The sequence below is a fragment of the Notothenia rossii genome (assembly GCF_949606895.1).
Source record: "Notothenia rossii genome assembly, chromosome: 2".
In the NCBI taxonomy this organism is placed as follows: domain Eukaryota; kingdom Metazoa; phylum Chordata; class Actinopteri; order Perciformes; family Nototheniidae; genus Notothenia; species Notothenia rossii.
In genome coordinates this window covers 21,528,360-21,545,309 of record NC_136904.1, presented here as the reverse complement: position 1 = coordinate 21,545,309, position 16,950 = coordinate 21,528,360, and the positions used below count along the sequence as shown (strand labels likewise).

Sequence of the window (16,950 nt, the reverse complement as noted above, 5' to 3'; positions counted from 1 at the left end):
GATTTCACATGGATAAATAAAGGTTTTGAATTTAATTGAATTAAAAAGATTCAGTAATGAGTCAATACTAGAGTTCATCAAAATGTAATGACTGCAGCCAGATTCGATGACTTAAAGGTAGGGTAGGTAATTCACTTCAGAAATACTTTTTGTTATATTCCATGGAATGCTCTTAACATCCCGATAGCAATGAATAAATTAAATGCTTTGACAATAAATATATACAAATATTTAATCTGTGGAAGCCGTGGTACTGTAAAAAGCACGACCAATTATCTGAGCCGGCCCGGCTAAAATAACTGGATGGCCTACCTGCCTGTCAGCTTTCCACCTCTTGCACAAACGTATCTCGTGCCCTCATTGGTCATGTGTGCGTTTGTGTGTGTTGGAGTAGGGGCTCTGTAAGGAAGGGGCGGATTTTTTTCGGTTGTGTACCTTCAAATTCTAGCGCACTCTTACCTACCCTACCTTTAAGGCTGGAAACTCTGATTGTGAGTTTCTGTGGTGATCCTTCCCTACAGTAACTGCAGTCAAATAGAACTATGAAAACACAAAAGACACCATAAGCACTTACTCCAAAAAAAATGCACTGAGAATTAATTTGTAATATTACAATCTTACATTGTAAATGATTGCAGTCTTACAAAATTATAGATTTCATTGTACAATGTGGACACAGTTATTGATTAAAGCAATTAACAATATGTTTAGACAATATCATTTAATTGTACATGTGCAGTGTCAGTGGTTCCCTTAAACAATAAATCATAACAATAACAAATAATAAATAAAAAGGGTGTGGGTAGCCAAAAGGAACAAATAGTTTGGCTTTAAGGGGAAGAAGTTGAAAACCAAACGTTGATATATTAAATGTGAAAGGGTATGTTTGTCAGCGTGTGTGACCTAGAGGAGGGTTTCATGAGGTACTTTGCATTTAAAAACCTAGAGTTAACAAAAGGTGTACAGAGGAAATGTGCATGTTTGGCCATTTGTTCCACTCCTCTTTTTTTGCAAAGGGAAACAACCTACTTTATTTCCTTCTTCTAATCCGAGATAAAAACATGGGTCCCCAGGTCCTGCCGGGCTGAGGAACCACTAAAATGCCGAGTCTGCGGGGATTAGAGGACGAGGAGCCATTCAGTGGCCGCAGGGACGGCTTCTGAGGTGTGTCAAGATCAGGGTGAGCATGACTAAATGTAAAGTATTTTGATAAAGGAACAGCAATCTCCTCCCACAGGTCTTCAGGTTCAGCCTCAGGACAGTCATTCAGCACTGAGTCGACCACAGCATAGTTCTCAGAGCTGGACAGAGTGCAGGTGGAATAGACCACAACTCCCCCCGGACGCACCGCTGTCAGCGCAGACCTGCACAGAGTAGACAAACATTGCACTTCATGAGAAGGGGCTTCAAAAGAGGAACTCTACCGATTTCACACATCAAAGTCGGTTTGCAGGTCTTAGGGAGTACCACTGCATATGTGAACAAAGTTGTCTAAAGCCTTTTGTGGCTCGAGAGGGAGCTGTGAGAAGTCTGATAAATTGCCTCAAGTGATGGGTGTGAGGACGGCAAGGTGGAAAATGAAAGAAAAAAAATGGTAGTGTGGAGTTAGTAAGAATTGAGATGTCTGTAGCTGCTCAGCTCAGCTCAGCTAAAGGCTTGCTGCTCGAGGCTACATTAACCACAACTTACATAACATACAGATTTATGAATAAACTGTTGAATTGCATTGTGGGTAAGGTGGACAACAGGTATTGCAAAGGAATAAGGATGTGTGGAACACAAACATTACCTACAGTTCTGTACCATTTTATGCTTGGTTATAATTTCACACAATTATACAAATCTGCAATCAAATTGTCAGAGCCAATAGATTGATAGAAAAATGTAAACTATATTATATTAGTCCTTTTGGGTAATCATACGGTGCCACACAGCCATTATTATATAAATGAACAGATAACTGAAATACCCTACTAACAACAGCAACACCACATATTACTAAAGTGCTTTTATCATTTTCAGACAAACGGTTAAATCACATGAGTAATGACATGTAGGAAGTTACATGTAGGAGAGAACAACGAGGTTAACACATTTCAGACATCTCTTATCTTCAGTATTGGACTCACCTCAGCAGTTGAGCCTGGAGAGCAGGCAGCCTGGCTCTGTCCCTCAGTCTCTGTTCCCCCTGCTGGCTGCTGCTGGAATACAACCAGCTCCTGTCATTAGAACATGGAGCATCCACTAAAACCTGCAACACAGAGAGCACGAAATGTGAGTAGTTCGGAGTCTGAGATTTCAAGAGTTTAAGTGCAGCATGAGACGAAAGGATCAAAGAAGAAAAGTGAAAGGGAAGGAGTTAGAACATGTAAATAGTTAATAAGGGTAAAAGCAGACATAAATACTAGGGGTGTAACGGTTCACAAACATTTTGGTTCGGTGCGTACCTCGGTTTTTAGGTCACGGTTCGTTTTCAGTACAGCAGAAAAAATTATCACAAAAACATAAAATATATATATATTTTTTTTAATTATTATTAAACTGTGAATAATGTATTCACTCAAATAAATACAAAATATAATAACATAAACATTAAGGTGCAGCATTTCGAGGAACTGAAATAATCTGTATTTGAAGTTTACTGTACTAGTACTCACAAAACAAACTATTAGTTTTGGGTTTTTAATTATTATTAAACACTCAAATAAATACAAAATATAATAAAATAAACATTAAGGTGCAGCATTTCGATGAACTGAAATAATCTGTATTTGAACTGTACTGTGGAGAACACCCTCTTGCTAGGGACAGAGGTAGCAGATACAGCCAGGTAGAGCTTTGCTAACATGGCAACATAAGGATATTTGGCGTTTGTAATAGCTTTGGCTCGGTCTGAACTTGTTGCGAGTGGTGGAGGCTTAAATACTAGTGGGAGTTGGGTTTGCAGTCTTTTTTCTTTTGGTACCGATGATATTCACGTACAGACGTGTACCGAACCAAAGGACCCATACCGAATATTTTCGGTACAAATACGTATACCGTTACACCCCTAATGAATACAAATGCTGGAGGTCTGTAAAATAACATGCTCTTCTTCACCAAACACAAACTCTAAACCTAAAACTTGAGAATCTCCCCACAGATCTGTCCTCTGCTACAAACAGCCTGAATCGGTACAGCCTGTTTGTACTCTAAATCCTTTCAGCCTTTGTTCACACCGTTTCCTACACTACCTTTGAGTCTGTGCTTTTCTGTTTTCAATATTTTGGCCCATTATCAGTCACAATGAGTGCTTTGAAAGCTCCCAACCATTTTGTCTGCCTTTTCTTGGCTCCTCTTTTGAATAAATTGTTTTCGTCTCTTCCGCTGGGCTTATTACCTTCAGTTCAAAGGCTTGCTGTTTTCATTCATTTCTAACCATGGCCTTGAAAAAACTCAATTTGATGAACACCGAAGCCAAATGTAGTCACAAACTGAAATAACCATGACTCCCCCTCACCTTGTCATACTCTCCTGTTTCACTTTGCCCAAAAGAGCATCCGTCCTGTGCGGACACAGTCACTCTGCTGGTTAGTGACGGAGGCAGGAACGACTCGAGGGTTTTTGAGAGCCAGACCCGTCTGTGGGGGTCCGGTTCATTACAGCAGAGCAGTGCTGGAACACAAAACAGGGCCGCATTAACTGTTACTAGTGTTCAATGCAGTAAATGCTGAAAGAAATACAGACTACATGCAAAGTACATTATAACGTTATATTTAAGAATAAAAATAAACTGATTTCAACATGTTTTTTGTGAAAAGCTGTTGATGCAAAAACACCTTGATATTTATATCAATAACACAGTAACTCATGATTTATTGTCATTTCAATCGAATTAGGTGTTATTAAAAGCATTATAGATACCAATAATTAATATCTTAATACAACACAGTTATACATTTATGCATAATCTGGATCCCACAGTTCTTGCAAACTTTAGGCCCATTTCCAAATTGCCTTTTATGTCCAAAATCCTAGAGAAGATTGTATACAGTCAACTTCTCGCTTTTCTGGAAGAGCACATGGTACTCGAGGTCTTCCAATCTGGTTTTAAAACCTTGCACAGCACGGAATCAGCTCTTTTAAGAGTTTTTAATGATATCCTTTTAGCAACAGACTCAGGTGAATGCATTATCCTTTTACTCCTTGATCTAACGGCCGCTTTTGCTTGGGATAAGTGCGTCCTCCCTTGCTCGTCTGCAGATTGTGCAAAATGCAGCAGCACGGCTCCTAACTGGTACACGCAAACACGAGCACATTTCCCCCATTTTATCTTCACTCCACTGGCTGCCCGTTCATTCGAGGATTCATTTTAAAACTCTTTTATTTACTTTTAAAGCCCTCAATGGCCTGGCCCCGCCCTACCTCTCTGAGCTGTTACACAGCTACACGCCCACTCGCACTCTCAGGTCAGCTGATCAGTTGCTCCTGAGGGTGCCAAAAACTAAGGCCCAATCCCAAACCACTCCCTCGACCCTAGCCCTCCGTGACGGAGTGAACTCTGGCCGTTTCTCAATCGTGAGGAAACTGGCTTCCAAGCCAATATTTCAATGATACTACGTCATCGAGTGCCGCCGAAGCACTGTTCCAATCTCCAGCATACTTGGAATTCCACAGAGGCCGCGTCCTTGGTCTGGGGGTAATTTTGAGGCTGCACATGGGTAGACTTTGCGTCCTTCAAATCCCCACAATGCTTTGCGCACAGACCAATTTCCCCAAATCTGTGGCGGAAAATGTAAGGCGGGGCCTCTCATATGACGCACACCTGCACACTTGCTAGCCTGTTCCACTCTTTCCGAATGCCAGGAAGGATTCTTGCCTAGCTTCTGGAGCAAGTGACTCGGAAGACATGTGCTACCAAGCAAGCATCCTCGCGATTGAGAAACGGCCTCTGTCTGTAGCCACACTCGCAGCTCAACGAGGCTTCCTCCTGTCAGACGGAGGGAGTAAATACAGCAAAAAGCTCTTAAAAACGGCTTTTTTTTAAGGTCATACGTCAAACGCGTCATATTACATCACACAGGGGACACATCTCCGCTCTCTGACCGCGGGTATAGTGGAGTTGCGTTGAGTAGAGCGGTTGTGTTTTAAGGAGCTGTTATTTTTCGGTAGTTTTACATTGTATTTCACCATTTGTAATCATGGTGCAGTATTGTGTTTGTGCAGGTTGCACAAATACCAGCCTGTCAGGACATCGAGTCCACAGTAAAAAGGACCGGAGCTAGCGTTCGTTCCTGGGTGCGTTGTGCATCCACCTCCCTGCAGCACATACTCTCCACAGCTTTATCAGGAAACCATATTACTTCTCTCTCCCCCCCTTCGCTGCTCTCTCTCTCTCCCCTCCGGTACACGGCACCGTAAGACATAGTGTCGAGTTGCATTAGGTAACGCTGTGGTGGCTGTACTGCTCCAGCCGTCTCCTTTGTGTTTGTTTGTTTCCCCCTGTCTGTGTTGTTTGTGTGTGCGTGGTGGCTGTCACTCCCGGCTCCCGGCTCAACCTCCACTCACCTGCTGCAATCAGCTGTGGACCCTCCCCGACTACACACCTGCTTTCCATCAAGCCATTTACAACGACATATCAACGGAGGCACCACAACCTTTCTCCGCCAGATCGTCAAGTATCAGCCGTATCTCGCGTCTCCCCTCCGGTACACAGCACCGTAGTGTGGAGTTGCATTAGGTAACGCGAGATACGGCTGATACTTGCGCATTAGTTTCTGTTATGGATCAGTATCAACAGTCCTGCCAGTAACGTTACTATATTATCAATGCTACGTTAGTTATAGCCTGATATATGATAGCTAACTTTACAATGTTGTGATGTGACATTAGCCAGCATTCTGTAGCTAACGCCGGTCACTCACCAAGATAGCTGCCCAGTTCTCCACTGGTTCTCCTCACACCACAGCTCAATTTCTCTCCGATGGCCGTTATTTCTTCTAATCCTTGGCTGCTCCTGGTCTCTTGGACGCCTAGCAGGCTCATAATTATAAGGTTGTGGTCCGTCATATGCATTCGAATATTCATGTTCAACTTCTTCTGTGTCTTCTGTGTTGAAACTAGCATTGGGATCCATGTTTATTAATACGTTACACCGGCGGCTCTCCCCCTTGTGTCCCCCGTGTTACGTCACACGCGGGAGGTCACGTGCCGAGGCTTTTTTATGCGGAAGTGAACATTTCTTAAAAAAACGACACCAGATGTCACTGTAGTGTACATTTCTGTACATTTTTGGGAAAATCGAGTGTATTCATCATTTTCCTACACATTTATTCACAGGTGTCTTTAACCTGGAAGTTGCTCTTTAACATCGCAGTTTATCAGTGGATGTTTGCTGGAACTACTTGTAAACAGCGTGTTTCCTGACGGACACACACAGCGTGACTCCGGTCAGGTAGAGACCGGTCTCAAGTCAGCACCGATGCAGACTCGCTGTTTGAGGGCTTGATAGCCCACTCCCCCTCCACACCGCTCCACACTCGTTGCTTTGGAACAGCACTTAATATGGCGGACCCTCCGCGTGAATGCGCAAACGGAAGGGTAGGGTGTAGGGGGCGGTTTGGGAATGGGTCTTAGTCTAAGCACAGAGGGGCCCGTGCTTTCTCTGCTGCCGCCCCTAAACTGTGGAACGACCTGCCCTTGCTAATCAGACAGGCTCCCACACTGTCTGTTTTCAAATCCTGTCTTAAAACCCACCTTTTCTCCTTAACATTCTTAAACAAGTAAATTGTTGTTCTTATTTGCTCTCAGTGGTCTATTGTTTTTATTATATGGCTGTTTTTATATTTTGAAATTGTTACGTTTATTCTGGTTTGTTGTGTTTGTATCTTTTATTTTAAATGTATGTATTTTATGTTTTGTGAGCTGAGCTGTGTGATTTTATATGTTATGTATCTCTCTGTACAGCACTTTGGTCTGGATATTTTAAAGAACTATATAAATAAAGTTGGATTGGATAGACATAGATAATTTGATATGAAGTCAAATTATACAAGGTTTATTTTTCTTCTACTGCAGTGTGGGTAAACATTGAACTAAACTGATTTCAACATGATGTTTTTCATGAAAAGCTCTTGTTGCAAAACACCTCGATCTTATATTCATGTCAATATTACCAACACAGTAACTCATGATTTATTATAATTTCAATCGAATTAAAGGTGGGGTAGGTAATTTTGGAGAAACCAGCTCGAGTGCGCTAGAATGTGAAAATACACAGCCGGAAAAAATCTGCCACTTCCTTACAGAGCCCCTCCTCCAACACACACGAACGTGCACATGACCAATGAGGGCACGAGATAAGTTTGTGCACAGATGGAAGGCTGACAGGCAGGTAGGCCGTCCAGTTATTTTAGCCGGGCCGGCTCAGTTGATTGGTCGTGCTTTTTACAGTACTACGGCTTCCACAGATACAGTTTTTTTATGGATTTTTTGTCAAAGCAATTAAGATATTCATTGCTATCAGGATGTTAAGAACATTCCATGGAATATAACAAAAAGTGTATCTTGAGCCGGTTTCTCAAACTTACCTACCCCACCTTTAAGTATAATTAATCATATAGTTCATGAATAAAAGCAATATATATACCAATATTTAATAAACCAGTTATAACTATGCATACAATTCAGCAGTGTTTAAATTATTTAAGCTTTATTTGTCTTCTACTGCCTTGTGGGTTAAAGTGAACAAAATCAACTATTTTGTATTTGTTTTACCTGGGGTGGCACACTGCATTATGGCTACGGCTTTGCCCCCCGGTGCCGAGCAGAGATCCAAAACCTTCTCCCCATCTGTGACGTTCAGAGCCAGCACTGGCAGCAGGGAGGCAGCATTCAGGAGGTAGTACTGCTTCAGCTGGCCGGGCCTGTGAGCCTGAGAGGGGAAGCGCAGTGGATACGGGTGGATGTAACACTGTAATGTAGAACGGGGTAAACTCAGTGAAGGCTCTGATTTAAGGTCTTCAGGGAGCACATGGGAGCTGCTGTCAGGTTGGAGAGGAAAGTCATTAGGAGGGAACTTTGAAATGTAGTCAGGTGGAAACGGAGAGTCTTTTCCTGCTTGGTGTTTAGAATTGGAGATTGTTGAGAAGTCATTACAAATGAGCGGGGAGACACTATTCTGAGGCAGCAATGTATAAAAGCCCTGAGACTGGAGGATCTGTGTGATGCCCGTCACAGCGCTGAAGCGGTTCAGCATGACGCCATACTGCCAAGAGTGAGGGTCCAGGAGCACTGCTCTGTAGGAAACAAGCAATCAAGATTAAGGAAGGGTACTAGCGTGGTCCATGTACATGCTGTAATATATTTTAGGAGAACATTTACCTTGCAGATGGCCACAGGTCTCCGAGTTCCTGACTGTACTGCTGTTCAAAGTTGTCCAGGACTAGCTGACATGAAGGTCTCTCTTTTTTGCGCCTTTTTGTAACCTGTTACAAACAAACTGCGGTGAATAAATTAATCCCACAGAGGCATGAAATAAGAAAGCATCTAAGCACTGAGCGCTTAGGTTAGTTTCATCTGGACACTATCTCAGTGAAATCTCCTATGTAAATGGGAACAATAACAGCCATTGTTTTACACTAGCTACCCCTGGTGGATATTAAAGGGCAACACTGTACAGTGTTGGGGTGTCAAGTGTAACTGTGTGGCAATAGCAAATGATCTACAGTAGGGATGTGCATCTCCATCACTGAGGCCGATGCGATGCGCATCTCGATACGTTGCCACGATACGATACATTAACGATACCTTTGAAACACCAGGCGATGCGATACGATACGATTCACCCCTGTTGCGATACAGTTCGATACGATTTGATTCAACATTATGCGATTCGGGGCGATACGATGCGATTCAACACGATGCAAAAATAATGATACTTCAATATGGTACGACAGAGGATTTTTGTTTTATTCCTTATATGCAGCAAATCATACATTAACAAAAAAGTGCTTTACATATTTGGTACTGCACATCCCATCATGCCGTTTATTTTTGTACCTTTAAAAGCTCTCCAGAGTACAATTGTATAACACCTCACAGTTAAACAATGTAAAGATGCATTGCTCATGATTAACAATGTGCAAATAACAGCTACCATAGAGCAATGCCCATACAGCTGCCAGCCTGATGTGCTTAACACTCAAAGGCTAACTCACCAGTGAGCAGAAAGCAGTGGTTTCTATATGAACAATAAAGAAAACAAATAACCTTTCACAAACAGGTATTTCATAACTGCTTACAGTAAGGAAGACATTTACATTATTATTGGCCGTCACAGGCTGCTGTAAGCTAAACACCTCTCTGACAGAACACCTCACTGAGTGATTTAACTCATATGTCTCACTTTCAGGTTTCTCTTTTCAGCCGCAGACCCCACGTCGCCTCTTTATGTGCGTCGCTAAGTTCCTCGTACTACTTGTGTACTTTAAAGCGGCTCGGCATCGTTAACAATTTGCGAGTGATTTTTCAAGTTGACCTTCTGTAGTAATAGTGCCGCGCACATATACCATCAGGACGTTACTGATGGGGTGCGGCTGCGGAGTGATACTGTGTGTATGCAAGTCCGCATCTAGGACGGATCTATGTATAATGGCTGTAGACCTGTTAAGTAATAAAGATACCTCATACAAAGGTCTACGGATACCTTATTACTCTCCATGACCTGCGGTCAACTATATAGCATAAATGACTATTACACCGTCTTTCTTGAACAATCCGAAGTGTTGCCAAACGTTTGATTTGTAGGTATTCTTCGGTGCGCTGTGTTTCTCTTTCTCCTCAACTTCCGTGTGTGTTGATAACTGAGACTCTCGTTCTCCGTAGTGGCGAAGCAAATATCAAAGATCGTCTCTGCTGAACGTTGACAAGATAAGGGGATTTTATATGAATGAATCGGTTTTTTACCGATGCAAAGACGCTACGCAATCGATGCATCGCGAGTTCAACCCAAACTGTAGCCGATGTGCACTCTTTCAATCGGTGCACTCGCATCTTGAACGTTTATGCCGGTGCACCGATGCGAATCGGTGAATCTTAACATCTCTAATCTACAGGGGTCACGGGTCAGGTCAGGGAGGTGGGGCCCTTAGCATATGTTTTTTTAGGGCCAAAAGGAGGCCGGCTATAAGATTGCAAATAGACACATTTAAGAAAATAATAACAATAAGCTGCAAATCCAAAATAAATACAATACAAACACAAGTAATTAGAAGACATAAATCAATAATGCGCTTGATTAACCAATCCTTATGTTATCTAAATAATTAAATAATTCAGCGAACATATTTTGAACTTCTCGTACTACTCCATCTAATGGGCAAACAAATAAATTGCCTCCCCCCTTATGAAACACATTTGACCACCAAACTTTCATGAACTACAGGGGTTTTATGAAGGTACAATTCAAACCAAAACTTTAGCTGACAAGATGTCAAATGTGTTATTTAAACACAGTGGGCTGTGACAGGTGGCGAAAAATCTAAGACACTCAAGAAGACAATATATTTTTCGAGTAATGTTGCCCGAGCTATCCATCCAAAAACATAGCATCTTTCCGTGTTTGTTCACCTGGTTTTTGTTTGCTCCTCTTCGCTCTCTGAGCTGTGGATCAGCGTCAGGACCGTCAGGACCTGTGTAACAGCTCACAAAGCACAACGCTTTCGGCGCTATCCTCCGAGGTTTCAGGCATATTGTCAGTAAAAAACAATGTCTTGAGAGCATATAATTATACATTCGGTTAATTATTTTAATCTCTAACTGACATGTCGAAATATATTCATTATTACTTGACTTTCTTTCATAAACTCAAACATCGTGCGTTTCTCAAATCTGTCCTCCCTCAACTCTGACTCTGTCTTTAGTTCCGCTTTGCAGACTACTGATTTTTCTCTTCTCGCTAATTTTGAGAGACTTGTACTTTAATAAGGATTGTTGCTACATTGTACTTCTACCAAACTACAATTCAGAGCTAAAACGTGTACTTTTACTCCACTACATTTATTTAATATCTTTAGTTACTTTGCACATGTTGATTTATTTATTGCCCTGCAGGCAGCGTACACGTAATTACACTTAATAAAATGACTGCACCTTTACCAGCTTTGATAACACTTTAATGCATCTATAATTATGATCAAAACATATGCATTATTCTGAACTGGGGCAATATGCATCATGGGTACGTTGCTGTTGGTATGTTTCGGTGCCAATACTTTTTTGTTTTACTTGAGTAACATATTAAATGCAGGACTTTTCCTTGTAACGGAGTATCCCTCCACACTGCACTGGTACCTCTAATTTGACTTAAGTACAAGATCTGAGTGCTTCTCCCACCTCTGAGTATGATTATAGAGTACTTACATGCATTCACTTTAACAGGTGATCGCTTAAACATAAGCAATGAAGCTGCTCCTGCTAGAAGTGTTTCAAATACGTGTGTGTTCCCCCTGCACAGGATGTTCAAAATGTGTGACCATGATACCAACGTCTGATTTGAATGTTTCCCATAGGCCTAACGTCTGCTCTTCTCTAGACATGATTTAGGTTTGTCGTGCTGGAAATACTGGATTCAAACAATTGCTAAGTCTCTGGCAAACACTTTTTAATTATTCTGGACATAGCAGACAATACTGGCAACCTGAACCCAGTGCACGATAACAGGTGACAGAAATTGATTTTATTCTCTGTCAATTTGTAGTAAACATGTTTTAAGTATATGGTCACAGTAAGGGTTTGTTAATATTAAAGGTTAACTATATTTTTGATAATCATGTTTGTTCTACTTCAGGGTAACAAAGACAAACCAGAGGTGATCCTAAAACTTGACCCATGTAGTAGGCTAAATTGACCAGGACTGTTGAGGGAAATGCTGCATCACAGCTGCGAAACTTAAGGTTTGAATTATTTTAGAGAGTTTGTGTAACTGTGAGCCTCTCCTTTATATTATATTAGGAGAAAAACAGAGTCACCTTGAAAACAAGAACCCTAAAAACATACACACTACCATTTACAAATTCACAAACACAAATGATGAATTAAAAATGTTACTTCAGGTGTTGGTTGAATGTTTAACACAAACATTTTTTATTAAATATACAATATCATGGCAAAACCCATCATTTACAATGATTTTGTTTTGCCAGAGTTTCTTACATCAGTGAGTTCACAACCTTAAGAAGCACCAATGAACAAAAATAGGCAACGCGATAAGCTGACATTATCGTACCGTTCAAGAGCAACTCAAGCTGCTAATTGTTATTAACATTATGATGTATCCCTTTGCAGTAAATGCTTAACTGCTTTACATTGCAAACAGAATAAGGAATGCAACCATCAGACAGAAGAGACCCATAGCTTCAGACAGAGCGAAGCCCAAGATGGCGTAAGAGAACAGCTGCTGCTTCAGAGAGGGGTTCCTGTGGAGAAAAAGAGGCAGCTGTCAGAAGTTGGAGGTAAAAAGTGTTAAAAATACAACTGCCATTCATTCAGCAGACAGCCCAAGGACTTATGTGACAAAATAATTATATTATTAACCCCTTGACAATGTTGAAGAATGCTTTTATACAGACAGTGTTTTTTTATGACAAATGAGACTTTCGCCTCTTGTTGGAGAAGTTTTAAAATGACAGATTATTTGATTTACCTGGCATATCCGATAATAAGACTACCGAACACTGTTCCAATTCCAGCTCCAGATCCAGCTACGCCCACAGTGGCAGCTCCTGCTCCAATGAACTTTGCAGCAGTGTCGATGTCACGGCTCACAGCGCTGGTCTGGAACGCCCGCACTGCCATCTGCTGCTGGGAGGCTACGCTGCTCTGAGGGGCCAGGAGGGAGGCAGTCTGATATGCAAAAATAAGTCAGGTTAGTACACAACAAAATAGTACAGGATCACAAATCAGCACTAAACATTGTATGCTTATATGTAAAAGACGTGTTCTAAAACGGATCAGTTTTTATAAGATCTCCTAATTTCTACAGCCAAATGTTGAGCCTGTATCTGTCTTTAATGAACTATGGAATTGATGAAGGTTTCATATCAAATGAAAATGCTGTGAACATTAGTCCAGCTCTGGGGATGCAAGGGAAATGTTGCAAAAATAATTTTAGCTACAGAGGCTAGCCAGCTTAAGTTTATTTTTGATGCAGGTGTCTTTACTGCTTTTGCTGATAACAACATTATCCAATGGTCGTACTCAATGAGAAACTAGGCTTGCTACATTAAGTTCTAATCCTATCACCTCACCAGTCTGTTGTTGTACTTTTTGGGGGACATTAAACGATATCTGCATGAGATATAGTTTTGTTGAGTAGCAATGTTTAACAATGTCATTATAAAATACAGACTTGTGCCTTAAGTGCCCTTCCTCTGTGAACACTCAAGGTCAATAAATCAGTTCTAATGCACAGTACTGATAGCTGCTTACCTCTGCTTTCCTGGCATCTGTGCCAAGCGCTGCAGAGAGTGGTCTGCACAGTGCCCGAGATCCAGCACGGACCTGTTCCAAGAAACAAGAAAGAGACACATGTAGTTGAGAAAATCAAACTGATAATATACTGCACAAAAATGTCATGCCGATACATTTCTGTATAATTATTGTGTTGTGCTAAGAATACATCTAATCTCCTGAGGTCAGAATTAAAAGCATGTGGGCTCATCCTAACAGAGACATTTGGCTAGTAAAAAATGTGGTTGTATGAGGAAGAAGTATTAAAAATAATTACTTAAAATGATATATAATACAATATAATAGAACAGCATTACAATGCAGTCCTGCATTCAAATATTCACATAAGTACAAATATTCATAATGCAGAGTGGTTGTTGTTAGAGTTTTACAATCATGATTTTTGATGTATTCATTAATATGTAAGCAGTACTTTAAATGAAAAGGTGGAAATTATGTAACACCTTTCTTTTAGTACTTTAATCTGCAACAATGGTTGGTTGTATTGTAAACTGAGAATCCGAATTGGATGATACAATAACACATAAGTAAAAACCTAATAATAAAAAAAAGGAAAAATAACTTAAAATGTACATTTTTTGTTTCTAAATACTCAAGTTAAATAGTAGCAAATCAACATTTACTTGTAAATTACCAAATTGCTTTCCACAACTAAATATGATCAATTATAAATGCAACCCTTCCTAGACAACAGAGATCCATTATATTGTGGCTTCGGATTCATTCTGCTCATACAGCTCAGATTTCACTTTAAATATGGGAGCTTCTCAATTAACTGCATCATATGTTTGAATGTAGATGATAGATAAGGATGGGGATGCAATGGCTATGCTAAGGCTTGATTATGTTCAAAACAAGGACGCCCTTGCAGGTGTGAGCACTAGCTGACTTTAGCATGGGTCAAAGACGGCTACATGGCTGAGTGCTAGCATTAGCGACTTGAATGCAGCTGGTTTGCTCTGGCATGAAGGCATGAACACAGACTTGCAGCTTTTGTTGCAATATGTCATGAAAGCACAATCCATTGAAACAGACTCACTCACCAGAGAGGGCGTGGAGACGAATTTAGCACAGGCATACATTATGATGAGCAGTGGTCAGGTCAAGCTAAGGAGCTGGCGTTGATTCAGGGTCAGAAGTCTGTAGAAAACAATACACAAAACAAAGAAATGCATTGAATAACAACAATGAACAGTTTGACTTGGTTAACTGTGTAACTAGTTGTCTAAATGAGAAAGTACACAGTGTGCAAAATTACGTGGACACATACAAGTAAGGTCAAGATTAGCTGCAAAACCGAGCAATGTCGCGGAAAAACCAGCTAGTTGTTAAATCCTAGGAGCTAAGCATTGCTGTTGTAAATATAGCGAAAAGAAACACAGAGTTACAAAGAAGCGACACGATTAAATGTTAAACTCACACAGCTAGTGACTGAGGAGGTTATCTCTTACCTGTCTGTAGTAGAGGTCGAACACACGAGAGACGTGCGCATGCGCAATATCAAGTAAAGTGGTTGACATCCGGTTTCCTGACGTTTTTATTTGTTTTGCCATTGAAGATGTTTAATTTGTGCGATCACGACATTTAGCTGAAATTAACTTATGTATATATTTCTTTTTTATTAAAATAATCAATTGGAGCTTTTTCAATCGCTTTGATATAATGACTACACTGGACGGAGAAGACACGCCTCTTTCTATTTGATTGAATGCCTTCATCTATTTTATGCGAATATTGTTATCAATTGCTGCAGTTTTTTTTTAATTTAAAAATCGCCATTATTTTCAATAGCTTCCAAGTCATGTGACCCAAAGACTACAAACCAATGCAGCATTGTAAAACTACACTGGACGAGCATAACATATGAATTGGACTTTAGTGCTTCTACTATCTTATATGAACATCTTTATAAATAATGAAACTATTGGATTCTTTTTTCAATTGATTACATATAATGTGACATAATGACTCCAAATCAATGCACAATTGTATCACTCCACTATACAACGAGGATACATGATATGAGAAGTATTGAAAAAATCCAATGCTTTTCTTTTTTATTTATCTAAGAAGCGACATTGCATGTCCAAAGTTGAAGTACTGAAAAGATTGTCTGAAAGGTTAATTCTACTTAAATAACCAGAGAATTAGGTTGTGCATATTAAATCCATCTTCATTTCCTTAATACCCCATACAAAATGTTATCTTGTAAGAGGAACAATTAGTCAGCTTCCATTTTGTGTCTTGTTTTTTATTTTGAATCAAACAAAAGAACATAATACAGATTTAGTATACAGGGAATACTAGACAAAAAGGTCTCAATACATAGTATAAGACATATAAATGAATTGTCTCGATATCCCATTTTTGTTATTCAAATAAAAAAGTAGTTTCACTCATTGCTCAACATCCGACCTTCAGCTATCCATTTCCCCATAATAATATAAATAATGTAGGATCTATGACACATTTGGAAAGGTCTTGCTAGGATTTCTTAATATAAGAACAAAAGGAAAATACCCACCTAGTACAGCATGTTTAAATGCGTTTTCGATCGAATTAACCAGGATCTGGTGCACACATACTAATGCTGAATATTTTTGGCACTGCCTGCAAAGACAATAGCTGCAGATCTACACAAAAAGCTACTTGCTATACCCTCTAGAGATAATTTGAACATAATTATATACTTTATTTATACAATACTTACATCCATAATCAAATGCAATTTTATATGACTGGAAATTAGAGCTTCCATAACCAAAATGCTTTTCTTGAGGTATGATAAATTAGTCCGGCTATATGTATATTCACTTAAATTAATGGTAATTCCAATGGCCATTTGTTATGACATAATTTCCTTTAAAGAATAATGTATAGCGGCTAAAGCAGTCCTAATTACTGCAGCTGAATGTGAAGCTATGCAGCTGTTATGCATAAGCCATCACATTCACATATACAAACCATATATACTGTGATAAACAGATTACAAAAGTACAACTAAAACATTTAGCACATCTGTTTATAGTTTGTATTGTTTATCTATTCACGTTTCCTACAAAGGGACAAGGGAGAAAATACATGATGATGTTGGACATACACCAACGCAATGAGTTTAAAAGGTTCAACTGTAATGTGAGAACTGAAGCCACAAGAGGGCACCAACACACCATCCAGAGTCTGAGACCTCAACTGGAAAATGAAATTCATTGTGTGCGAGAAAATAGATATAAAAAAGGATGTCAGATGCACGATTAAACATAAATAACACATGCAATGGCTCATAGAGAAATCTGATCTGAATGTTTTCGAACTCCATTTTGGACATATAGATCTGTTCCTATTGATGTATCAAACAGCCTTGATATTTTCATTAAAATCGTTTTGCATTATTCCACTAAGGCATGGATTACAAACATACATTATTGTAGGTCAGACCCT

General features: G+C 40.0%; 3 protein-coding genes across 5 annotated transcripts in view; 1 reads left to right on the top strand and 2 right to left on the bottom strand.

The window, feature by feature from the left end:
* Positions 1–574: 574 nt before the first annotated feature.
* On the bottom strand, positions 575–10,902 carry nsun3 (NOP2/Sun RNA methyltransferase 3). The gene is made up of 6 exons (XM_079667361.1): positions 10,609–10,902; positions 8,362–8,465; positions 7,756–8,276; positions 3,500–3,654; positions 2,130–2,251; positions 575–1,364 (listed from the first exon to the last, which is right to left on the bottom strand). Exons 1-6 carry the CDS (start codon positions 10,771–10,773, stop codon positions 1,031–1,033), a joined length of 1,401 nt encoding a protein of 466 aa, XP_079523487.1. The 5' UTR covers positions 10,774–10,902; the 3' UTR covers positions 575–1,030.
* A 1,191-nt stretch (positions 10,903–12,093) lies between these two features.
* Positions 12,094–15,017, bottom strand: LOC307030735 (ATP synthase F(0) complex subunit C2, mitochondrial-like). Of its 3 annotated transcripts, none has more exons than XM_079667362.1 (5): positions 14,961–15,017; positions 14,553–14,649; positions 13,468–13,539; positions 12,683–12,882; positions 12,094–12,455 (listed from the first exon to the last, which is right to left on the bottom strand). In XM_079667362.1, exons 2-5 carry the CDS (start codon positions 14,589–14,591, stop codon positions 12,341–12,343), a joined length of 426 nt encoding a protein of 141 aa, XP_079523488.1. In that variant the 5' UTR covers positions 14,592–14,649; positions 14,961–15,017; the 3' UTR covers positions 12,094–12,340. The 3 variants fall into 3 exon arrangements, with proteins under 3 accessions (XP_079523488.1, XP_079523489.1, XP_079523490.1); XM_079667363.1 differs by lacking the exon at positions 14,961–15,017 and adding an exon at positions 14,930–14,953; XM_079667364.1 differs by lacking the exon at positions 14,961–15,017 and adding an exon at positions 14,780–14,905.
* Positions 12,783–16,950, top strand: part of cdh16 (cadherin 16, KSP-cadherin) — a 33,264-nt gene continuing 29,096 nt past the window's right edge. Inside the window, exon 1 of the mRNA XM_079667360.1 lies at positions 12,783–12,904. The gene's annotated coding sequence lies outside the window, so the exon portion shown is untranslated. The remainder of the gene's footprint in view (positions 12,905–16,950) is intronic.